Here is a 25232-nt window from a genome sequence, read left to right as displayed (position 1 = left end):
TCTGTAGCCTGTCACTGCTGTTGCTGCAGACTGGTCAGCAGCTGGATCCCATGCTGGGGAAGGAGATGTTTGCAGCTTGTCACGTTTTCACCCTTGTGCCAGTGTGGAACAGGAAAGCAATGCTAGTTTATTTCTGCAGCTCAAAAGTTACTGTTACGTCTAGCACTGGCTGTAAAGCCTCAGTGGGTTTCTGGAGAAAGAAATCAAGCCCTGAACTCGCCACTAAATTTCCTGATTTAGCTGTGGCAGATCATCTGTGCCCACAGAAGTCACAGCAGCATTTAGGTGCTGAAAGGTAACCGTGTAGGTGAGACTACTCTGAGCCTTTGGCTTAACTGGCAAAATACACATTGACCTGATGATTAAAAGTAGCGTTTGTTACCATTAAGGAGCGAGAATTCAATAATCTTATTAATATTTATCTTTGTCCTTTCATTGGTCATGTACCAAATGAGGAGCTGTTCCACCTGCCTCTCCTTCTGTGGCTGTAAAACATGATCCCAGACCATTCTGCAGCTTTCAAGGTGCAGAGCCTGTTGGGGGTAGTTTTTTGTTTTTTGGTGTTTTTTTTTTTTTGTGCCAGAATTGCAGGTGTTTCTTCATGCCCAGCAATTTCATCAAGTTTGTGAAGGAGAGAAACCCACAGCCATCTCCATCCCAGTGGTTCATTGGAAAAACATATCTTGTATTAAATACTTTAAAGATTCATGAAGCAGCTTTAATTTTGTTTGCATTTCTTCCTGAAGGGTAAAGCTGTCAGAAATCTCTAAATGCATTGCCTAATCCATTTCCAAACTCAGTATATTCAGGTCTGCAAGCAAAACTCATTTTCAGACTTTAGCAAGTTTGCAGGCAGGAGAGAAGGCAGGGGAAATAGAGCAGGAAAGATTTTTCCTTCCTTGGTAATGCACTGAACTACCTGCGTGGCTGCCGTGCCAGTCCCTCACAAAAAAGAGTGCATCCCAAATGGACTGTAAGAGCAGCTCTGATAAATAGAGGACTCTCACATGTTCCTGTTGGATCAGATACAAATAGAGTAAATACATCTATCAGAGAGGGAGGGTTCAGGCAGAAGAAAATCTCCTTCCCGTTATTGCCTCCCAGCTTCCAAGGTTGCCATGAGCAGGTTCACGTGCAGCTGAGGAGCTTTTGTTTTCTCATGTCCCAGTTTCTAATCTGTGACCTTTTTTTGTTAGGACATGATTTTTTTCCCGAGGTTCTGGTCTGCCAACTGAAGAGCTTTTCCTGTTTCCTTGTGCCTGCAAAGACAGTGCTCACAGTTGGGCTCAGGAGGCTGGCTGGGAAATGTTCATTTAAGGAACTGATTCAAGGCAAGGGAAAGAGTGAGTGAAAATCACCTCCAGAACAGAGAAAAATGACCTGACATCAAGCTCTCTGTCCTGTACAAAGGAAATACCCCTGGGTTGCTGGCCAAGCTCTGCAGTAGCACATACAGAGCGAGAACACTCAAAGACCTGTCCCAAGATGACAGCAGGACGCCTCAGGTTTGATGCTTGGCATGTTGTGTGGAAGGTGCCTGAAGGGCTGGTTCACATATCAGGTCTAATCCATCCTCAGCTGGCCCGTGGAAATGATTGGCCATGGCATTGTCAGCCTTTGCTTGGAATCCCTGCTCCTAAACACGTCCCTGTGAGTCCCTCTGCAGCTCACCTGTCAGCCCTGGAGACAGTCCCTGCTTCTCATGCAGGCCTGGGCTCCTCTGCTGGTTGTGCACTGTGGAGGCAGCTCATAACACTAATTTTAAATCACAGTGAGACTGAATGTAAGCTGTGCCTGGCCAGCTCAGACCATCCTTGCCCACCACAGAGGTCAAGTGTGTGCTCTTAATTCTTCCCGAACTCAGCAGTGTTGGGTGTTAATGAGGCCAAGTTTGGGCCGTCAATTACTGTAATTGTCCTCCCTCAGCCACCTGCCTGAGTTCAGAATGTGGTCACACCTAGTGCAGAGAAGTGGGGAGGGGGAGGTGGCACCCAGCTCCCTTCCCTGGGCAGAGCACTCGCCTTAGACACCCAGGCACTTCACTGCACAGCAGCAGGGCTGCCAAAAAGGGATGGTTTCTTAATTATCACAGTTCTCTTGGTGGTAGGGTTGAAGGATTATAAGGGTGTGCCTTGCTGGGACATCTCTGTACAGTTTGATTTCTTCACATTCCCCTCCATCACGAGCCCATAGGTTCCTTCTTGCCTGATGCTTCACGTGTCCTGACACTCTGGCTTTCTTTAGCCTGACCCATTGCAGTTCATGTGGTCTCTTGTCAGCCTCTGGCCAAGCAAAGGTGGCAGGAGGTGACGGGGATGGTTGTGCTTTGATGGCAGTGTGTTCTCGTGAGTGACTTGCTAATGTCACCGTTTGGCTCAGTGTGTCAAGTGCTGGTTAGAGTTTCTTGGAATAAAGGAAGTATTAACTGTAAATGGCTGTGACTGGTATCTAATTAGAGAATACATTGGGAAGAACTTGGGCGACAATCCAGCAAAGCACTTAAGCACCCACTGATTTTTAAGGAAAGGCCCCTTAACTGGGATTGCTCTTGCTCTCAGACATCATCAGAAGTGTTTGTCAGGGGACCAGTACTTTCTCCTGACTACCTCAGCACATCCATCTCATTTTCTGAAGTGACCTGAGGAGCTGAGGGTTCAAGGTTGACTTGAGGTCTGAAGGAAATAAACTCCTAAATCACCGCTGTGCTTTGAGGAGTCTTCTCAGCTGGACAGCTGCTTTTGCTGTTCTTCATCCTCACTGCAATAAATAAAATTATGGCAGCTTTTAAACCACTGCTAAATTGTGAGCTTTGCCTTTGCCCATCTGCATGTTCCTGTTGCGTTGGGATTGCCCAAGATATTCCAATATGTGATGGTGAGGGTGTTCTTTCCAAATGTGGCCATAATGCAACTTTTCAGCCATTTCCTGCTTGTAGAAAAAGGGGAGAACCGACAGAAGGAAGGTGCAGTGAGAAGGGATAGGGGTGGACCTAACCCAGGTATCTCTCTTCTTCTGATATTTGTGGTCATCCCACCTTTCCTTTAATTGCTTGTCCCTCTGTGTAGTAAATGCTGCTTTGACTGAATTCTCATTCTTGCTGTGTTCCCTCCTCCTCTGCCACAACCTCCTTTTTGTCTCCAGACTTCAGTTCCATGTTTCCTTTCATCCCTTCTTTCCTGCCAGCTCTGAGAGTGGATGCAGGAACACTGTAATCAGTGACAAGTACTCAGGTCTCTGAGCAAGTAGCGCTGGGATGAGGACTTATGAATAATTGCATTTTACCAGAATTCATAACTGATTTCCAGAGGTTACTCAGCAGCCAGGCATTTGTCGCCCTCCCTATCCCCATGACTGCTGAGAGTGGGGGAAAAAAAAGTGATTGTTATGCCAAAGTAATGAGCAAAGGGGTCAGAAAGTTTGATAAGAGCAGGAAAAGTCATTTCCTGTGATATCATTAGCAGCATTTTAGAGAGCAGGTTCAGTAATTGCTGTGGTAATTCCGAATGGCTTTTGACTGTGAGAACACATAGGTATTTTTTAAAGTTAGAATATTTGCTAGTGGGAGAGAACTCCACTAAAATGAGGCAGTATGATGTTGGAGATGGGGACGGGCTGTGGGCTTGGGAAGCAGGAGTTCTGCTCTGTGCTGTGTGACTTCTCCAGGCCTCAATTTTTCTTCTCAGAATCGTCTGTGGTAACATATATGTGTCAATGAGCAGCAAATTGTGAAGCAGGATGTAGCTGCCTCCCAAGGTGATGTCTCGGAGGGAGCAGATCTGTTTTGCAGATGTTTCACTGTGTGCCTGTACAACAACCATCGCGTGTCTGTTGTTGCTGCACAAAGCCAGAAAGGGTGGTAAATGCTCCTTGTAGGGGCACATGCAAAATGTCTCGGAGTGAGCCCTGGCTTTAATAGTTGGAGATCCAATTCTGAGCTAGCAGCAGACCTGCTGATGGCTCCCCTGGGAGCACAGCCCGGGTCTAGCACTGTGGGCCTTCTGCAGGTTGTTTTTGAGCAAAGTCATTGGTATTCCTTTGGTTTTCCAGAAGCGCTTTTAACCTTCCAGGGAGTGAGAGCTGCTACAAATGTGTGTGCACGCTCATCCCCTTTGTTTATACAGGTTGCTGCTCCTGCCTGGGCTGCTTCTTCCGAGCTTTTACCACATCATTGTTTGGGGTTACAAAGTCTGCAAATCCCCCTGTGGAGATGGCGAGCAAGGAGGAGAGGATTCTCTCCGGTCCACTTGGCCTCCCAGTGGTTGTCTGGGCTTTTTTAATCGTGCCTCTCTGCCCTGCAGGTGCAAGCAGATGACCTACCCCGCTGACCTGCCCCAGATCTCGGTGGTGTTCATCTTTGTGAACGAGGCGCTCTCGGTCATCCTGCGCTCGGTGCACAGCGTTGTCAACCACACCCCCTCCCACCTGCTCAAGGAGATCATTCTGGTGGATGACAACAGTGACAATGGTGAGCAATTTGAGCTTTTCCTCCTGCTCTGTGATTTCTAGATGAAATCAGAGGGAGTTTGGTCACCGCTGGCCAAAATGCTTATTGGATGAAACACCTTTGAGTCATTCTGCACTTAAGTAGCCACTGATTTGCAGCTAATGATCATTGGCTCATATGTTGGTATAAATTAACATACCTCTATTGAAGGCAGTAGAATTTGCAAGGGTTCGTGTTTGTTGATGAGAGGGGTTGATTGAGCCATTTGCACAAGGCTCTGAGTAAATATTGACTGTTCGTATAACAAATAAACATTATGTGGATAAACCCTGTTGATTTCGTGGAAATCCTCACAGAATAAATGACATTTGTGTGGGCAGTCTTAACAGGACACTTTTGTCCAAATATTCAGATCCAGAGGAACGCAGTCATTAATAGATTAAAGTTTTAAATTCTGCATCCAGGGAAAAGTGGGGCTACAGATTGTCCTTAAAGATAGTTTCTGCTCCTTTACACATTAGCACACTGTTTCTTCAGGATTTAAAGAGGTGTTGGTAATGTCAGATTTTGAGCCTGATGCTTTTTCTGGTTTTGAGTTAGGGAGTAAATTAGTGTATGAGCATGAAACAGAACAGGCACAAAGCACATGCAGCTCCCAGGTCATCTGGTTCATTCGTGTAAAAACAGCACTTCTGCTGCAGAAATCCAAAGTTAAACCATACATAAATATAGAGTGCTATAGATCAGCACAACACAATCAGGTTTGAAGAACTCTCAGGATACAAGGGACTAGCAGTGTTGTTGTGTTTTGTTATACCTTAGTCTTCTAGAGCTGCTGCATCCTCTAAAATCATATTTATTTAAAATAATTCCAAAGTTTAGCATTTCCTCCACAGAACAGCAGCTGTAATTAAGTGTTTCAGTTTAAAGTGGCTCTCACTCCTCAAGATCTCCGAAGAGAGAGGAAGGCTGAGAGAAGAAAGAGCTCAAACAAAACTGAATTCCAAACCATATAGATGTAAGAAAAATGTTATGCAATTCAGATTTCACTTATGGCAGCGTGACCTATGGAGGAATTATGTGAGATTGCAGAGTGTTTGAGTCAGTGTAATAACGAGGAGAACTGAACTCACTGTTTCTCAGTGAACTCTTCTGTGGCTTTTCTCTGCTGCTCTTCCTGATAACTGGAGATTCATCAGGTCTCTGATTCCAGTGATAATGATTCTACTGGGCACTATAGATCTCAAGAATGAGGATTTTAACACCCTGGAAGCTTATTCTAGTTTTCCTAATAAATACATTTGAGCAAAAGCCACATTATGAATAAGCTGCAGTGTAAATGAATTACCAGACTAGATTGATTTTTAAAAAATAGAGAGACCATTTTGGTAATTTGCCTGTTTATAAACCTCTTGAAATGAAGCTGAAAAAGGGGTGAATGAATTCTGCTCTGTCTGTGATTGAATGCCTGAAAATGAACAAAAGAGAAGTCTATTTGAGATCTTCAATATCCATTAAGTTCAATGGGAAAGAAGCCTACTCTTGAGGAGTCTTAATTATATTTAAGAGAAAACCCTAAAATGAAGAGAAATTAATTTTGATCTGAATTAGGTCTTGACCCAAAATCCATTGGGGTTATTTTTTAAACTCTTACTGAAGAGCATAAATCAGAACAAGAAATCACCAGACTCCCTTGTTACACTGCTTTGTGGTCAGAGTTGCTCCTCCAGAGGCCACTTGTAACCTAATGCAAGTCATCAGAGAATTAGAATAGTAATTATTGAACAACCACAGTACTTGCTTTGTATCTGTGAGAATGAGTAAGGGTTTAGGACTATTTTAAGGATCTCGTTCCCTTTCTGTTGCAGAATAAATTAAAGCAAAGCATAACATTGTAGGGCTTTTCTCATTCTGAATATTTGTGGTTTGGTTTTTGTGGTTTTTTTTGTCCTGCAGTTGAGCTCAAATTTAATCTGGACCAGTATGTCAATAAAAGATACCCCGGGCTGGTGAAAATAGTGCGCAATAACAAGCGGGAAGGACTGATCCGAGCCAGGATCCAGGGCTGGAAAGCAGCAACCTCTCCTGTTGTCGGCTTCTTTGATGCCCACGTGGAGTTCAACATTGGCTGGTGAGTGCTGGCTGTCCCCAGAGGGAGGCTGGCTTGGTGACAGTGTCCCAGGGAGGCTGAGAAGCCGTGGGGGGGGAGAAGGCTGCAGGCTGATGTCATCCCATCAGCAGTTACTTTTGAATAATGCCCTTGATCACTGCAACATTGCTGAGAGTCTTCTGCAGTGACTGCAAGACCCATAAAAACCCTGTTGTGACTGGTCTAGGACAGCTCAGTAGAGAGGGGAGTAACTGGAAGCACAAGGGATGTGAAATCCCTGGAGCAGCCAGATGGGGAGCACCATGAAGGAGCTTTGGGCTGGAGGCAGAGGGATGCTTTCCAGTGCTTCTTTTACCTCCTTGTCATTTCATCTTGGAAACTTGAATACCAATCTGATTCCCCCATAAATATTCTTGCATTTACATTTGAGGGGAAACGTTGAATTATTTCCTGCATTTTTAATGGAGCTTGAAATTAGTGCACCTTTCCTCACCCCCCCTTTGGTTTGAACAAAAAGGAAGCTCAGTTTTGGGTTTAATGGGCCAGATCTGCATTTGGAGTAAACCTTTGTAGCACCACTTGGTGGCCAATATTTTGCATTACTTGATGTTGGGACTGAAGGAACTGATATGTACAGTCAGCTGAAAAAGGGCTGCTGGGACCTTCAGCATGTAAAATGTGTGTTTTCCAAAGATAGGCTGTTATTTGATAACGATGATACAGAGTTATGGTGGAAATGATTATGCTCTGCAATTCTGGGAGATATCCTCAAATTAAAACTAAAAATAGCTGCACTTATAACTAGGGAGAAACTTAATTGCAAAGGAGTGGAGTGTTTATTTTTATATGTTCATGAATATCTTTATAAAATGGAAGATGCAATAAAATAAGTCTTGTAGTGCACCTGGTTTATGTTCATCCCAATTTTTTCCCTAGGACTATGTTAGGCTATGATAGCAGTTGTAGTAGTTTTCTAGAAGCTTAAGAGCTGGCTTAAGTTATTTATTTACTTTTAAAGCAAGTAGATCTTTCAAATCATTGCAAACATTCACCTAGGGCAATGTCAGCCATGGGACAGGACTGGGGACTGGGGGGAGCATGCTCTGGGTGCTGTTCCCAGTGCTTGTCCTGCCCAAGCTGCAGTTTCCTCCTAGCTTTGGAGCTGTCCACGTGCAGGTGCCTGTCAGCTCCATTTTAACCTAATCTTCTTTTACTGGGAGGGACTGAAGTCCTTCCATCTGGACTGCTTTTTTTTTCCCCACCAGGTCACAGTTACCTGCACTCCCAGCCCTGTAAACTCGGGAGTGAGGCAGGAGTCTCTTGTTAAAAAGTAAAACTGCTGTTCTGTTCTCCTACTTAGCTGCATCTTGCATGACTATTCCCCCCCATTTTCAGTGCATGTTTGTGTATTCAGAGGCCACGGGGATTGCTCCCACTCAAAGCTGTCTATGGATTATTTGTGAGGCAATTAAAAAGAAGCCAATTCCTTTTGCCACAGAAAAGAGTATTAGCTTTCTGTTTGGTCTGTGTTCCATCTGAAAGTCAAGTACCTGCAGTGCAATTCTAGTCTTCCAATCTATGGCTGCTTTACCTGCCTAATCAGTTGGCAGATTAATTTGTATAGAATCAAAGAAGGACTTCTTCACTTTCTCATGAAATATGCAGGGCCAATAACAAAAAAAAAAAACTGCTTTAAACAATAGTGGCCCATTTACAGGTGAATTTTTGCCTCAATTCTCACTATAGCATTTTATGGGCTCTCACAGCATTACTCTCCAGGGACACTTCTTCTAAACTAAAATACAGTCTGGTAGGATATAAAAAAAACCCACTCTACAACCTGGCAGGTCAAATTAGCTGTTGAATTATTTATTTTGCTGTGCTTAATTGCTGCTTTTTGGCTTCTCAGGTGTAGAAATATGTTATTGCAGAGCGGTGATTTTCGACTGACCTGTTCCCCTCACAGCTTTTGAGAGTGTGAGCCAATGCTGCTGCTGTGAGGGGGAAAGTGGAGAGGACTGCCTGCAAGGGAGGCCACTGCAATTAATTCTCAAAGGGAATTTTAAACTGAAATTACGTGATAATGTGTGTGTACAGCTCATTTGTAAAATTCTACCCCTCCTGCAGCAGAACCAGGTCTGGTTTTAATGGTTACTTAGCAGGGGTCAGCAACCCAGCAGCAGCAGTGGGCATGAAAAGCTCCTGTCCTTTCCTCTCTGAGGGTACATTGAAGCTGGCAGAGCTCAGTTTCCCTTCAGTCCTCTCAAGATTTCAGCTTTCCTGCCCTGACTTTTGCGTTGGGTCCACCCACTGTGTGCCAACCCCGAGTGCAGAGCATCACATCCTGCATGCTGATTGTGTTGCAGGACATGCAGAGCACTGTATGGACTCCTGTCTTTGAGAGATGGGATGGAACAACAGGAGGAGGAGAAGAGAACTTCCCTACATTATGTCTGGGAGCAGGAAAGAGGGACAGCAGAGATAGGGTGTTGATTCTCTGGGTGAGAAAAAGGACACATCGAGTGAAGGAGAGCAGAAATCAGTAAGTGAAAGGCAGAAACCACAATATATTAGCAGCCATAAAGAGGGTGCTAGGAGCCATAAAAGAAGACATAATTATAGAGTATTATAGTTACATTCTGTCTTAGGAATTGCTTTTGCTCCTGTCACTGAGGTAATATCAGAGCACTGAATGGAGTTATGCAGTACTGTAGTAATTAAAATTTTGCCAGACAAAGGGGGGAGTATCAATAAGGAAGCAGCGAAGTAAGAGGGTTTAATCAAAAGATTTCAATATAACAGAGATACAGAGACAGCCTGACAAGAGAAAGAGAACCTGAGATATAAGCTCAGTATCCATCAGCTTGTGTCACACAGACCCCGTCACTATGGATTAGGCCTGAAGTTGGCAGTGTTTTAAAAATAGAGAAAACTGGTGTTTTAATGAACTATGAAGAACTCAAGATCAAGATCCCTGGGTCTGTGGGTGATACTTTGCAGGTGCCACTGCAGTGCAATTTGCTGTAGTGGCTGTGAGCAGTGGGCTCCTGAAACGGTGTGTAAAGCAAAAAGGAAGCTGATCCAAGCTCAGTTGGGTCTTTGGGGACCTGGTAAGGTCCAGCTGGTTCTTTCTTTCTTTCTGGTGAGAGAAGTGGTGAAGGTGAGGGCAAAATTAGCTTTGCAGCCCTTTCCCTGTGCATTCCCTCCCCTCTGGAGGGTTCAGGCACATCCCTTCTGCTCAGAGCACCATTCATTGCAGCATCCCTGCTACCAGCCAGGGTTGAGCTTGGATGGTTTTTTTATGCAGAGGAAAGGACATGTGTTTATTAAGGGAGGTTTTTTCCTCATCCAAAGCCTCAGGATCAGTTTGGCAAATTAATGGAATACATGTTTCAGATAGCAAAAGTGAATTAGCATGATGTGAGTGGAGAGGGAAGTGGGAACTTAAGCCATGTGTGCCCTTCAGATCGACGGGACGGTGCCAGCCTGCACAGAGAGGACGTACCAGAGAAGCAGCTTCAACTTCTCATCTACCTCAGCGACCTAGAGTGTTCACTGGAGCATCCTCACTGCTTTTCAGTGGTGCAGGAAAGAGCCACTGAGATCTGGCAGCCAAAGAGCTGATCTGTAACTCTCCAGCAGGCATTTCTGCCGCCTTCTCTCTGGTCTGGCTGGGGGCTGTGGGTCTGAAACTTCCCCTGGGCACACGGGAATGCTGATGGAGATGTCAGGGAGAGCAGGTGGGGAATTCCTCTCTTTTTCTCTTAGAGACCGAGGAAGGGAGTATGACATTTTTGGTTCTTTTTTTCGGTTCTCTGAACACTTATTTACAGGGAAGGCATTCTGCATGAAATATTCCTCAGATGGCCTCAGTGAAGAATTTATGTGTGTCAGTAGATCTGCTTGTCTGCATCTGATAAATGTATATTGTCAGGGAAATGTGAGGTAGCGTATAAAATCATGCAAAATAAGCTTTCAGTTTACACAGCTTTTTTTTTTTTTTTTTTTTTTTTTTTTTTTTTTTTTTTTTTTTTTTTTTTGTCTGTGTTAAGTTTACACTTCATGGTGTCTGACAGTGGTAGAGCCAGAGTAAAATACGGTGTTAAACCCACCGAGCCATAAAATCTAGCAGGTGAGAGACCATGTTGTCTTTCATTTATGTCTTGTGAGGACTCTTCCTTAAATGCTTGCAAAGAAAAAGAAATTCTGATTTGTGAAAGCTGAAAAAATAGAGGATGGATTTTTATTTTTTTTTTTTAATGTTCATTCTTTGTTTTTTATTGGAGTAAAAATTAGCACTGTGGTGGGGGAGAGGAAAAAAAAAATACAGGCTTATCTCAAAAGAACCCAAAAATCAGGGTGTCTGTGTATTCACTTGGAATAGGGCAGAATTTGAGAGACATTTCCCCAGTGCAATTCATGTCATTAAGAAAAGGATTTACTTTTTGAGCCAGTTTAGAAAAAGTGGCATGGAATTTATTGACGACTGCCTTGCACAATCATTCTAATTAAGAACTGGAGAGTGGGCTTTGCTCCTCAGATGCTGCACGTTAGCAAAGCCTCCCTGAAGCTGTGAAGGCTGTTGAAGTAGCAGAGTTGGGCAGCCCTCTGGCCTGCAGCAATCATGTGGTTTCCCTTGGATTGTGTGCGTTTATTCCTACCTTGTGCCTTTCTAAAAGTCTGCTTGAAGTCAGCAGGTGTTTTTACGTATTTTAAAAGGGGAATTATATAATCATGTGCACTGAGGAGCTCATAACTAACTTCTTTTTATCTATCTGGGTTTTTTTTTTTTTTAATCTGAAAGAAGCTGTTCTTTTTAGCATTGTGGAAAATCAGTCTTCCCCATGGCATGAATTCTCGGGCAATCTGACAAGGATGTGAGACAGCACACACTTTTTGTTTGCTGTGCTTTCCCCTGGGGTTTGAGCTGCTCTGAATCAACCCAGTGTTAAATACAGAATGCATAGAAGTTCAGAGATAGACTTACAATGGGATTAGAGGAGCCTGTGTCATCACAGTTTGGCCCCTTTGCTCTCGGTCTCCTTACAGGCTTTATTCTGTTCTCTGGGTTAAATTCTGCCTTTCCCCTCCTTTTCTGCCTCCAGTGTTTGTCCTGGGAGCACTCAGTCCTCGAGGCCCACAGTTCTGGCATTGCTGGAACTCCCAATAAAGTCATCAGGGGTGTTCAACACCTTGGAAAACCCAGTGGTGATGCAGAAATCTTTCAAACCCAAGTGAAAACACCCTTTAGCCTAGTGGGGTCTGTGAGAGAACTAAATTTACTGTCCTTTCTCTTCTGCCTTTATCCATTCATCAGCAATCTATTCAGAGTGAGAGGAGGACACTGACAGTATATATTTTAAGAGAGGATGGAAGGGAGGCTCTTCATGTGTCATTCATATTCCAGTCCAGATTGTCTGCTTGGTTTTTATTAGGTGAAAAAGAACCCCAGTGGCTGCTGTGAAGCACTACCTTTAAAGCTGAATCTTTTGATTATGTTTAGTTTCCTGAAATCCATCATGTCTGTGAATATGCCTGGGAGAACTTTTGCTCTTGCTCCAGTAAATAACTTGTTAACAATCCATGCTGCTCTATGCCCATAAAGCACGTTGACTCAGATGCAAGGTGGGAACCTAATATTTTTACCTCTGTGAAAAATAGGGATGAATTTCAAGATTCACATCTGGCTCAGGTACCTGATCAGGCAGGGCTGAATCCCATCCAAATCCCCCACTGCTACCTCTGCTGTCCTTCACAGGCAGGACAGCTGGGAAATCTCTCAGGTATGCAATGTTTAATTAAAAGGCTCTCCATTCTGGGTTATGCTAAATAACACAGAACAGCTCTGTCCTGGATTTTCTCTTTCCATCTGTGACTCAGAGCCTGCTTGCTTTCTTGGGGGTATGAACCTATTTTGGAAGTTAGATAGCTGTGCAGTCTGTCCACATACTGAACCTTGCCTGTTCCTAATACCCACAGGGATACGATTTCCACACATGTGGATACCAGCAGAGGTGGAAAATCACCTCCAAGGGTGAGATGGGAGGTTTAGGAAAGGAAGATCCAGCAGTTGCTTTCATCCCAATTCACTCCATAACCTTGGCACAGCAATAACTCGAGGGCAGAGATTTTGGAGAAGTTGTACCTTAGACATTTGCTTTTCTGGAGTGCAGGGGACAGAGGCAGAACTTGGCTCACATGGACAGTTTACAGACGCCTCAGATTTCGTAGAAGTTCAAAATCTGAGATTTCACATCAATAGATTGATAAGAGATTAATGGAATTTCATCGCGTGTTTTGACCCAACTGTTGCACTGTGCTCCAGAGACCCCTTCTTTTGCCATTCAGATGCAAAGCCCTCATGTCAGGTGGTAATAAATGTGAGTCATATGACTGGAAAAACACAGAAATTGGTCAATGTAGAGTGACAGGAGTGGTTTGGTGATGGCTGGTGTGAGAGCAGCCCCAGAGCTGAGAATGGATTGTTCTTTGTGTAATGAGGAAAATGAGGACCCAGGTTAGCATTTGCAGGACTCAAGTATTGGATTAACACAATCACAGATATGATTAAGGGCTGAAAACCAGAGTGACTGTTAAATATTTTCTTCACATTCTTTCTCTAACCATTATTTGGGATACACTTCAGCAGTCCAATTTTCAGCTGTCTTGCAAAGTAGCAGGCTAAATTCCCTTTCTATTCAAAATAATTCAACATTATTAATCTCACCTAGTTTCAGTGTCTGCAGTATTATGAGAAGCATCTGACTATGAAAGTGCCAGCCTCCATCTCCTTCTGCTGAGAATGAAAATTTGAGGCAGCTACCTTGGATGTGGGGAGTCCTTTGCAGACACCTGACATTAAGGGGGAAGAATTCCTTATCTCCTTTTGGCTGTTTTCATTACACACAATCTCACTCTACCCTACAAAGCAAAATACTTGGAAAATAAGCACACCAGGAGCAACTGTAGAAGGAATGTGGAAGCTCCAGGATAGTTTTAAGTATGATGGTTAAACAGTCTTGTTCTGTAATGAGGGTCCTGCTCCAAGTGCTTTGCATGGAGGGTGATCTGCACCAAGGTCGTGGGTTTTTTTCTTTAAAACCTTGAAGAGGAGGATTCTTCTTCCAGTCAGACAATTAGTGGCCTTTCATTAGTGACAGCAATACCTGTTATTTTGGTATTTTGAAAGCCTTTGTTGCAGAGGCCAGAAGGGAGTTGGGGGCACTAGATTTGTGATGGGAATCTAAGGTGATAACCAGAAATAACATGATGGAAAGAATTAAGCAGAATCAGCTTTCCTGCATTAGTCCCTGCTTTGTTGGATTTGCAAGACTTTTTCTGCTGTCCACCCACTGGTTTTTAAAACACCTTATCTCATAAATATAATCTCATATTGCCAACAGAAGTGACTTATCCTGATTTGGAAGGTCACAGTGGCTCTTTATGGGGTTCCCAAGTGTGGTCTAAAGACCACATGAATCATGTCCTGCACTGTCCTAAGTCTCTCTCAGTTGTTTCTTGTTTCTCCCACAGGAAGAAAAAAAAAATCTCCTTTGAGTCGGGGATACAGCTCTTTAAATGTCATGGGAAAAAAAAAAAAAGAAAAAAAAAGAGGGAAAAAAAAGTATTACCAAAACCAGAGCTGAAATCTCTGTCCTTCTTTTAGGCTGCTGAACTTCTGTGCTTCTGTGGAGGGTTTTGGTACCTTGCAGGACCTTGGGCTTTGACAATATAAGTACTGCCCCTAAAATTGTGGGTGGCAAGCAGTAGTAAGGGTGACCTCAGGCCATTCCAGTCATGAGGGATCCATTGATTTATTCCCAGAATAAATCAAGGAGGGTAACAAAATAATATGTGTTGAACAGGGGATGGGCATCCCTTTCATAACCTTCCTGACCAGAGGAAATTTCTGCAGCTTGCAACGTCATTCTTTTTGTCAGTTGTGCTCTTGTTTTACATTGTTTTGTGATGGTTTATTTGCAGTAAGCAGCTCATCATCAAATATTTGAGGGTTTCACTGAATCTGGGTCTGTTTTTACTGGTAAAGGAGCAGTAAAAAGAAGAGAAGGCAAGCAGTGCACAACCTCATGTAAGCAGGAGGGAGAGTGTGTACAGAATGACAAATATTTAGGTGTATTCAATTACAGAGACATTTCTGTCGTCTTACAGAAGAGATCAGAAAATTTATGATAATTCAGACAGAGGCAGTGAAGACTGAAAATGCAGTTTGAATTAACTTCATAGCTTTTCCCTTTCTGTTGGCCTAGATGAGAAAATTCATGGCAACAAACTAAATATAACAAACAAAATATAAAGTAACAAACTCGAAACCATGAAGGAACAATTGCCTTTTAACCAACAGCAAAAGAAAAATGAGAAAAGATCAGTGTTCAAATCCCACTACCTTTGTGAGTCGCAGCAAACCCTTAAAGATACATGTGAGAGCTCTGCAAAAGCTTCAAAGCTTATTTCAAGGGGAAACACAGTTAACAAAGGAGTGAACCAGTGGCTGTTTCTAATACTACTTTGAGGAGTGATTTCCACCCTTATGTAAGTCTGCTACCTCTTTGGATCACTTTCTCTGTAAATTCATAGCGACTTCAGACTACCTTGGTCAGAAATGAGTGTTTGCACTGAAGCTTTTTACTTTCCTTTTGGGATGTAGCTTCTGTTGAAAGCACATTGATGTTTTAAAGCCTTTTGAAATGATGGAACATTTCCTGCAGTTCGCTGCTTTTTGCACCATCTGGCAACTGAAATCTTCTCCTCACCAAAGAGGTTTTAGAAGGAATAATGCAGCCACACTTGTCATTCAAACTAGATCCGGTGGGGTCAGTCCTTAGGAAACAAGATTAAAACCTTTGAGTCACCTTCAGATTCGTGCAGCCCCTTGGTGTGTGTTTAGTTCTTCAGGCCATGTCAGCCAGAGCTGGTGTTTAATCCCTACCAGGAGTCCCTGGTGGTGTAGCCGGTGAGACCATTCAACTGCTCGTGGTGAGGGTGTCTCTCACCACTTGCCCACTGTGAAATGAATTAACGGTTCTCCAGGCCTCAGAGCAGGTGTTTGGTCAGGTTTTGTGTTGTTTCACTCTGGTGCAGGGTCCTGAAGGTAGTCATTCCTGTGCAGTTGCTGTGTGAAGTGTCCCCCACCCATCAGCGTGTGACAGCGGTGTGGATTCAGTCCCCCCCGGGCACTCCGGGCTGCCACCTCGCTGGGTTAAAAAAAAAAACCAAACAACTCGTTTTATCAGCCTGCCAGGCAGGGCCTGGCATTACTGGGTGGCTGTAAAACGTGCCTCTGTTTTTATTGCTCCCAGGGTGGAACCTGCGCTTACCCGGATCAAAGAGGACCGAAAGCGGATCATCCTGCCGGCCATCGACAACATCAAGTACAACACCTTCGAAGTGCAGCAATACGCCAACGCGGCCCACGGCTACAACTGGGGGCTCTGGTGCATGTACATAATCCCACCCCAGGACTGGCTCGATAAAGGGGATGAGTCAGCTCCCATCAGGTAAATCTCCTGTGTGCTGTCACTCTGGGACTAGCGATGTTTCCATCTCCGCTGTCTGCCGAGGGGAGCTGCAGCGGAAAGCTTTGGGCTAAAGGCTTTGGGCAGGGACAGAGAAAGGGGACTGGAGAAAACAGATGGCTCTGCAAAGCTGGGGGTGGGTGTGGTGCCTCTCAGAGCTGCGCCAGAAAGGCGTGTGAGTGTGTGCTTCAAGTTCATATTGTGGCCCTTTAGTAGGACAGCAGCATCTTTTTCATCTAAGCTTTCGTTTTCCAGTGGACTCTGGCACGAGTGTTAAGCCAGTGGAACGTTGTGTGTATGAGAAACAGAGGGGTTGTGTGTATGATTACAAAGAGGCTGGCTTCACTTCTGGTCTGTGGGCAGCAGTCTTGGCCATCAGCCCAAACCAGAGCTTCCCATGAGCACCAGCAGGAGCTGTGCTGGCCTTGCTTTGTTCAAGAGTTGCTCTTTTCTTTATGTTTTTTTGAGAACTTTTCCTGCATGTTCTGAGTTTTTCTACTGGCTGAATTTTAAAATGAACCCAGACCACGTAGTCAGAGTGTCATTTTATTTTTTCTCTGTAAGAGAGCAGCATTGTACATTACAGAAATGGAATTTTCTAAGGAAATGCCGTTACAGGAATTGTGAAGGTGTTTTTGAGAATTGTTACAGTGGGAAAACAGGAACCTGTGTGAAAAGGGCTTGCTTTCCCCTTCATTTGAAAATTCACATCTCCAGCCCTTCATCTCCTCCTCTTGTCTTAACAGCTCCTCTGAGATGTTACTGTACTTGGATAAGGGTACTGTTGTTAGCAACTCTTGAAATAAATGCTAAAAAATATGAAGCCCTGGTATGCACTTTAGATTGTTCTACCCTATTTTTTTAAGATTTCTTGGAAAGGACACAATTTACCACCTCAGAATCTTCTCCATTTTCATGTATATCACCTCCAAATTAAAGTACTGTGTGGTCCCAGTGGGGGCTCTGGCAGAGAAGCTGATTTACTTCCCTTCCAGTGCACAGATCGAGTTGTCAGGTCCTGACAAGTTCCCCCAAGCACTTCAAACAACATGCCCACCTTCTGAAAAGATCCAGATGATCCTTTGGAAGTGAAAAGACACAGACTAGCTGATCCCATCAGCTGGATGGGACCACCTCACAGGATCTGTCCCTCATGCAGAATAATATTTCAATCTGTATTTGAGCAAGTTGTACTTAGGTTCATTCTCATGCTCTGTGACTGCAAAACAGAGCTATGCAGTAACATTAACCTTATTTACTAGAGGACAGCACAGTCCATCATCACTGACCCTTTGCTCGGCTTGAAACCTCAATAAGCAGGAAAGTAATTACTTAGGAAATCAGTTTTCCTGGATAACATGCCCTGCTTGCCTTCACATGGCTTTAAAAGTGCAGGTGTTTTATACCTGTTCCACTCAGCCCTGAGAAACAGGTTATTGAGGAATGAAAATTAATCAGCCAGAGATTTCATTCCTGAAAAGAGGGTTTCAGTCTTCCACACCTGAAAGGTTTTGCATACTTCATGACTTCCAGTTTACACAGGAAATCTGTGTTAATCTGTACTGCATTAATTTTCAGATGGATTGCTCCAGTATTTGAGTATCTTCTGCTCTGGAGGCAATGATGAAGTACCAGAAAAGACTGAACTAAGAGGTTAAATCTCAGCAAGATCTTAGATATTATTTCCGTGCTGGTAGGTCATGCACTCCCTGAGGCGTGGAAGCTGCCCCTGCAAAGCACTTCTGGAAATCCAACTGCAGATCTTTTTAACAGAGGATGAGGAATCTCATCCCTGTAATGCTGAAGCATTTGGCTGTTGGGTTATTCCTGCCTGTGGAAAAATACAGGGCGATTTTGTGGCTTTTTAAGTGATAAGCCAGTGTAAGTGTGGTAATGGGAAGAGTGAATGTGTGAGTGTTGTTGATGAAAAGAATCAGGAAGCCTGTGCTTAGGATTGAAATTTGAAAGCACCCGTGATGGGAAGGCAGTAGCTTAGGGTATTTAAAGTATATTTTCAAAGGAAGGCAAAGTTAGTTTTTAAAATCTCTGTTGGTTTGGTACAGATTTTGGCTTTGGAACCAGCTTGCCCAACCACGTACTGAAGAAATTATTTCTATTTTAGTCCACTTTGCAAGACATGCAAACAGGTCCACACTGACGGTGTTTTGACCCGTGTGTCTGGTGCTTCATAAGGACTGTTCATATGCATGAAAACTGCAAGTTCATTTAGTCCTCACTCTTCCTCTTAAGGATTCCTTTGACACTCTCTTCAGCAAGCAGTGGGTTTGGTTGGTGCCTCTTTGTGCGTTTTGTGAAAGAAAGGCTTGTAATGAATAACCCCTGGACTGGTTTTGTGGTTGGTGCAGCTGAGTATATCCTGCCAGATCTCCAAAGGGATTAAAGATTTTCAGTGTTATGAAATGTGTGTACTCTGGTGTCAGTGAGGATCAGAGCCTTGGCATTTCTCATGTTTGCACTGGATGAATAAATACCATCGATCTGCAGAACTGGGTGAGACATTTAGAAAGCAGGGTCCGATTCCTGTTTTCTTCTGGGACTGCACAACAGATGTGCTTACTTCTTTCCTAAGATTTCTTTACTATTTGAAACCTGATCCTCTGATTTCTTGAGTGCTGGCGGTGGTGTGATCCTACACAGAGCCTCGCTGGGAAGGAGCAGGAGCTGTCCCTCATGCCAGCGGGGCGCTGTATCGGCAGTCATGTCAAGTGTGCACCATAAAATGTCGCAGCAGCTCTTGTGGTCTAAATGACAATGGGGATGTGGCCTTGAAGTGCTAACAAAGGTAAAGAAATAGCAAGAACAAAGTGTCAGATTTTGTAAAGATTTCAGATACACTTTAAAGCCGGTCCTTTCTCTTCCCCCACGTTAACGCTCTGAACTTCAGAACAATTGACGTTCCCTGAATCGGCTTCTGCAGGCAATCCATTTTACACGTCTGACATTTGAGATGTGAGACGTCCCCAAACGTGAGGATTTAAATGGGGATTGTTATTCTGACACGCTGTGTCCAGCCCATCACAACCCATTTGTGTTCCTGAGAGCACCGCTGCCCCAAAAACTGCCGTCCTGATCATCTGGCAGCAAACTGTGTGGCAAAGGATCCTATTTCTGAGGGCTTCGAGTGAATTTGGCTGTGCACTGAAACCAAGCTGGGGTTTTTTCAATGCATGCTGTATTTTGTTTTTTTTCCTGGGTTTTGGAACAGCAAGGAAGGACTGTGGTATTCTGAGCTCTGGCTCTGACTTGTCCTCCCTCACCTGCCGCAATTATGATGGACCGCTCCGCACTTGATTTCTTGATCAGCAGCCACTGACATTAGAGTTGTTAGGCAGCCTCGCTCAGCCAAGCCCTGCACAGCTTTCCATTTTATCTTCCTCCAGCAGCAGTGGTGCATTTCATTGTTGCATATGTCCCCACTTACAGCTTTAATCTGCCATAGCTTGGTACCGGCAGGAACGTGTTTCCACACGCGCCGCCTCAGCCACTCGAGAGAGCGCCGTGTGCCCTGCTCAGGTGTACAAATTACAGTCTGATGTGCCCCCAGTGGAGTGTTTTGTGCTGCCTCCTTTATCTGGGGGGTGTGTGTCAGTCTGGTGCTTATCCCTTTCTCCTTGGCTTGTTGCTGATGGAGCCCCCCAGGCAGGATCCTCCAGTTGTCTGTGAAGGGAAGGAGGGGGGTGCACCTGGCTGCAGAAATGGGTTTGGCACCTGCTGGAATTTTGCTGACAGAGCTGTGCTCCTGGGGATCTCACCAAAACAAACTAGTTGTGACTCAGACCTACATCATCCCTGGCCAGCGTGCCCTGTGTTTGTGGTGCCTCAGCCCAAAGCAGGCACTGCCCTCTCCACTCTGTACCTCTCTGCCCTCCAGCTGCCTGCACTACATCTGCTGCAACAGGCAGAGAGGGAGGGAGAGTTCACACAGCTCTGCTCTCTCTGCTTCCTCCCTTTCCCCATGGCATTACCCAGAGTAATGTCTCTCTTGTATTTCCCTTGCTGCAACCATGCTATCAGGTAATTTCCACAAATTGACTGTGCTGTGTCTTTCTCCAGTGCAGGATCAGTATGATTCTCTGCTGCTTTTTAAGCTTTCAGCTGCAAAACCCATCTTGCTGTGTTTCCCACATTATCCTTCGAGTGCTGCTCTTGATTATAATTAATGCTTAAAACATCCTCAGTTGTGTCAAAGAATACTCCACAGATCAGCTGAGTTTCACAACACCTTTGAGGTGCTGGTAAAAAATAGTGCACCTCTAATTGCTATTTTGTGATACCTTCCTTCCAAAAATGTCGCTGTTTTGTTAGAAAGTGCATGATTAAGGGAAAAGGTTTCTTTATGTACAGCAGGTGTTGTTAAGTTTAATATACTGTGCTCTGAAGCTGTGAAGTGCTAAGGGCGTGCACCTTCTCACGTGCTGCCCCTTGGCTGGTGAACAGTGGTTGAGACATGCTAAGGTAGCTGGATTTTTTGCTCATCTATCCATTTCCAGCTTTCAAGGAAAGTCTGCTGCACTGCACTAGAAGTGGTAGATATACTGGAGTGTTTCAGACACCAGGAAAACCCAGTGCTGACAGCCAAGTGAGGGGCTCCTGCTTTTTGGGGAGCAGGTTTTTTTTTAAAGAGTTTGCAATGTGTCAACGTGGCCTTGTAGTCCAGTATAAAGTGATCCAGCTATGTGCTTAAAATGCTTCAGAAGTGAGTTTTGGAGTTTCAGGCTGCTGAAGCATTCTCAGACTTTCACCCAGCATTGTTAAGTGTGCCCCACGGATGGAGGAGCAGAGGCAGAGGGAGGTGACTCACTGAAGGCCAGAGGGGTGACAGAGCTGGGAACAGAGTCAGGGTCCACTCTCAGCACTGTTACCTCCCCACTGGGCTGGACAGTCCCATCACACTGCCTTTACAGCTGGGCCAGTCAGAGCACAGGGCAGTGAAGGGCCTGGCCCTGGTGAGGACCCCGTGTCCAAAACTCTCTGTGACTCTGCTGGAAATGCTGAACATGGAATATGCAGAAAACTCAACATTGTACCCTGCAGGCAGGTTCTTCCATCGTGTCAGGATGTGTCCAGTCTCAGTTCAGTTTCTGGGCTGGCAGCAGTACTGCTGTGCAGAAGATCAGTGGCTGCAGGCAGCCAAATTCAGGTAGAAAAAGCCACTGCCAGTGGCAATTTTTGACTAAGTTGTCTGAAAAGGTGGGTGTGGTTCCTTCTGTCCTTGTGCTGCTGTTGTTGCTGAGTCGTGAAAACGATTTTTTTTTTTTTTTTCTGAACGAGCCATGAAGGCTTGTGGAGTCTATTTTTGAATATATCTGATGAGAAGAAATAAAGCCCAGAAAGGAGAGAGGGACCTGCAGAGGCAGCCCTCAGTGGCATCGGGCTGTGAGCGATGATTATGTAGCTGCATCCAAAATGCGTTTCCCACCCCCATTCAATTAACAGCTCAGTGTTTTAATGGACAGAGCCGACAGCTGCAAAAATCCATCCCCCAGAGAGAGGGATTCCAGCACCTGAGAGAAGCCTGCAAAGCCTGGCAGTACCATTCCTCAGTAGGAAGGGAGGAGATCCATCCTCATGGGAGCATCCTGCTGCTGGAAGGAGCTGCCTCCAGAGGACTTCTGAGAGGGAGACAGGGCTGGGAAGAGAATGAATCAAAGCCCAGACCAGCGTCTCAGTTTTGCAAAGCAGTGATGCCTTACTCCAGGGAAGCCTGTGTTTAGCTTTAAAATACATAAAAAGGAAAATGAAAAAAGTGGTGTGGGTTTCTTCCCCCCATCGTCTTCATTTTTTTATCATGAACTTGAGAAATATACCTGAAATACTCCCTCAAAGGCACTGAATTTGCTTCTCTTGGTCATGTCCTCCTTTTATTTCTGTTTCTAGACTAAATGTATTCCTTGTTAGCCTAAAATATGGTTTTCATTAGGAAAGGGATGGGACCTTGAGGTGTATATGGGATATGCCTGGTGCTGAGCACAGGAGAGCTCTCACCCTCTTTAGGCAAGTCTGTTTCCAGGATTGGCTCTGGGAAGTATAAGGAGGAAGATGCCTTTTATCAAATATCTTGAATTTATAAATGCCATCCATCTTGCAAAGATCCTGATGTACAGGGATGTGCATCAGCAGAGGATGGAGGTGCCCAGGACCAAGAGTGGTTTCCACAGAGCCTCGAGACCCCTTCTAACGAGAGGCTGATTCAACAGAAAGCCCTCACAGATAACAGCAGCAAGCAGAGGAGTACTGGAATTCCTTGCACACACAGAAGGGGGACTCTGGGTGTGGCAGAGGTCCAAGCACTGAGGGTGCTGTGATGACCCTGCTGCAGCTTCTTTGTAGGGTTTGTGACGTCTGGCCTGAGTTTCCTCCATCCCTTTTGGTGGAATGAGTGCAGGGATCTGCTGAGAAGCCCCACATCAGTGCAGAGACATCTGTGAAGGCCAGATGTTTGCTGTTGTAACCACCATTAAATCTTGTCCTCAGCTCATCATCCAGGGAACGCATCTCACTCTGTAAGGGTGAGAGTTAATCAAGCTATTTCAACTTCTTTGTCAGAAACAGTGCTGATCAAATGTGTTTCTATCAACAGCTGCCTTTTTCAATTATGCAGAGAAAACATGAGAGGGACAGTGTGCACTGCAGTGTAGGCTTGGAATGATCTGGGAGCTGGCAGGGGCTTTCAAACTGAGAAAAAGTGCAAAGGAGAGATGCTGAAGTGGTACCAGGAGTGCCAGTGCCATTACAGACAGCAGAACCTCAGCAAATGAACCTTGTCACGGGTACCAGATAGTTCTGCCACAGGGTGGGCTCTGTTCTGCAGTGTCAGGATATGCATCAGGCCCAGCAGCAAAGAACTGTTTTGTCAAACCATATCTTGGCTGTTTGTTTGTAGCCTTTTTAACCTCCTGCTGTAGGAATGGTGAACTGCTGATGAGAAAGAGGACCTGATGTGATGACAACATTCCTGCAGCCACCTGCTGCCACCAATGGGATCCGCCAACACATGGAGGAAAAAAATATGTTCATTTTCCTTTAAAATGTAAACTTGGAGACCAAGAACTGCTTTATCTCTGTAAATTTCTTACGAGGTGGGTTCTGTAGTAGCTCAGAAATGACTCGACTTTTTGCTTTATTCTCTCTGTGCAGGACACCAGCCATGATTGGATGCTCCTTCGTGGTGGACCGAGAGTATTTTGGGGAGATTGGTTTGCTTGACCCTGGTATGGAGGTCTATGGAGGGGAAAACATCGAGTTAGGCATGAGGGTGAGTAACAAAGAGGAGACTTTTGCCGTGTCCATCTGCAAGGAATGACGGGGAGCTTGTGGCCCAGCAGAACTGCTGCCTGACTGATAGGCCATTATGCTGGAGTAATTGATATTGCAACACTGTCTGGAACTGACAGTGCCGGTAAATGAACGTTCCTGGCCTTACTGGCCCTGAGAGATCCGATAACAGTCAGAAATGTGGTTTATTGGTTCATTCTGTCAGTGTCTGAACCCAATGAGAAAGATTTTCCCCTCTCCCGGTAGCTTTGCTTGTGCAAACAGCTACACTAGAACTTCTGTGCTTGTTGCCCTGAGCTGATGTTGTACATTTGTGGCCTGGCAGATGCAATACCTGCAGAAAACTGAGGCCAGGCTGGTAGAAGTCAGTTGTGAGGTTCTACATACGACATGTGATGAACGCTGGGATATTTTACAGCTTTATGGAGTAAGAACTGCAGGGTACAGGATTTTGACCCTGTCAGATAGGTCCATGGGAAGTGTGGACGGGTGGCTTGGAAACAGCAGCAGCCCACCCTGTGCTCCTGGCCTATAGGAGGTTTGCTACCTGTGATCCTTTGCCCTTGTTTTCAAGGTGGTGCTTGCCATCCAGTCCTTCTGAAGTCCAAGGAACGTGTCTTTGCTTAGCATTTGGAAATTAGGCCACTTAATGTTGCATGAACGCAGTTTCCTCATTATAGAGCTGACTGTTTAATTATTTTCCCCTTACTCTTTATCCTCTGTTTCACAGTAACACGTCCCTGGTGCATGTAATGTGCTCATTAAAGCATATATTCTGCTCATGGTGAAACACTGAACATCAGATTAGTCCATTCTTTATCTGACTCTTTTTTTTTTTTCCTAAAATGGCCACAAACTCCTTCACACCAGTGGGCTGAGGAAGAAGGTCACTGCAGCAAAGAGTTTATTTTCACATATGGGTGTGTGTTTATTATCCCAGCACTGCAAGAGGGATGGGGTTTCTAATGGGACTGTGTGAATACCCTGCTTGTACTTTTCACACAGGGGACAGAAAAACTGCTACCACAAATCATCCAATTTTCCTTAAGAGGGTCAGGCTATTACCAGGATTGTGTGAGCTTTCCTTTATCATTGTGCAGGGCTTTGAGCTGTTTGAAACTTTTTCCACATGGCTGCTCCCAGAATAGATTGAGCACTCTGGCAAAACTCTGGCGTTAGTTGATGAATAAGGCTCCGAAGAAATCTGAAAGCTGTCGCTCTTCCTTAGACGGGAAGAACTCGCTGGGAATGATTAGGGCTCCTGGTAAACAGAGGCAAAGGTTTTAATAGGATTATGGAATGGCACTTGCTTGAAGAGACAAGGATTTGAAGTGGGCAATGACAGGTTTGCAGGGATAGGGAACCTGTTAAAGCCTGCAGAGACCTTGGATCTAAAAACCAGCTCTCGTTCTTTGAGTTTTATTTTGGTTGTTGGTTTGTGGGTTTTTTTGCCATATGGGAAAAACTCACCCTGCTGTTGGGAAGAGGTTTTATGAAAGTACAGGAACATGAGTTTGTTCTAAAATAAGCTGCACGTCCATAGCAGGGATCTGTTACTCTGTGTTTCCAGCCTGGATCTATCATGGTAAGTCATATACAGCATCTGCCTCCTCATTTGCAAATCCTGTGCGTGATCCCCTCCTGGGTGTCTTTGAGAGCTGTCAGAAACCAACAGCGTGAAAATGCACAGGAACCTTCCCCCTTCTCTCTAGGATATTTATAAAATCACTGTGAATTTACCAGGGTTGGGGTTTTTTTAGCTCCAGAATCTCCAGTAAGTTGCAAGAACATCACTCCTTTCCCAAGGCCTGGTGCGCTGCCCCACGCAGGGACATTTGGCAGATCCCCT

General features: G+C 44.7%; 1 protein-coding gene across 1 annotated transcript in view; it reads left to right on the top strand.

The window, feature by feature from the left end:
- Window positions 1-25232, top strand: part of LOC114061822 (polypeptide N-acetylgalactosaminyltransferase 9) — a gene marked incomplete at its 3' end in the record, with an annotated part of 70797 nt that overhangs the window by 34714 nt on the left and 10851 nt on the right. Inside the window, exons 3-6 of the mRNA XM_027892657.1 lie at window positions 4299-4465; window positions 6401-6575; window positions 15872-16069; window positions 23246-23367. Of these exons, the coding sequence (XP_027748458.1) occupies window positions 4299-4465; window positions 6401-6575; window positions 15872-16069; window positions 23246-23367 (662 nt within the window). The remainder of the gene's footprint in view (window positions 1-4298; window positions 4466-6400; window positions 6576-15871; window positions 16070-23245; window positions 23368-25232) is intronic.

This window comes from Empidonax traillii, unplaced genomic scaffold, assembly GCF_003031625.1.
Source record: "Empidonax traillii isolate 1590-97213 ecotype Southwest subspecies unplaced genomic scaffold, ASM303162v1 scaffold361:size2146424, whole genome shotgun sequence".
Classification (NCBI taxonomy): Eukaryota; Metazoa; Chordata; class Aves; order Passeriformes; family Tyrannidae; genus Empidonax; species Empidonax traillii.
This window is presented reverse-complemented; position numbering and strand designations above follow the sequence as displayed.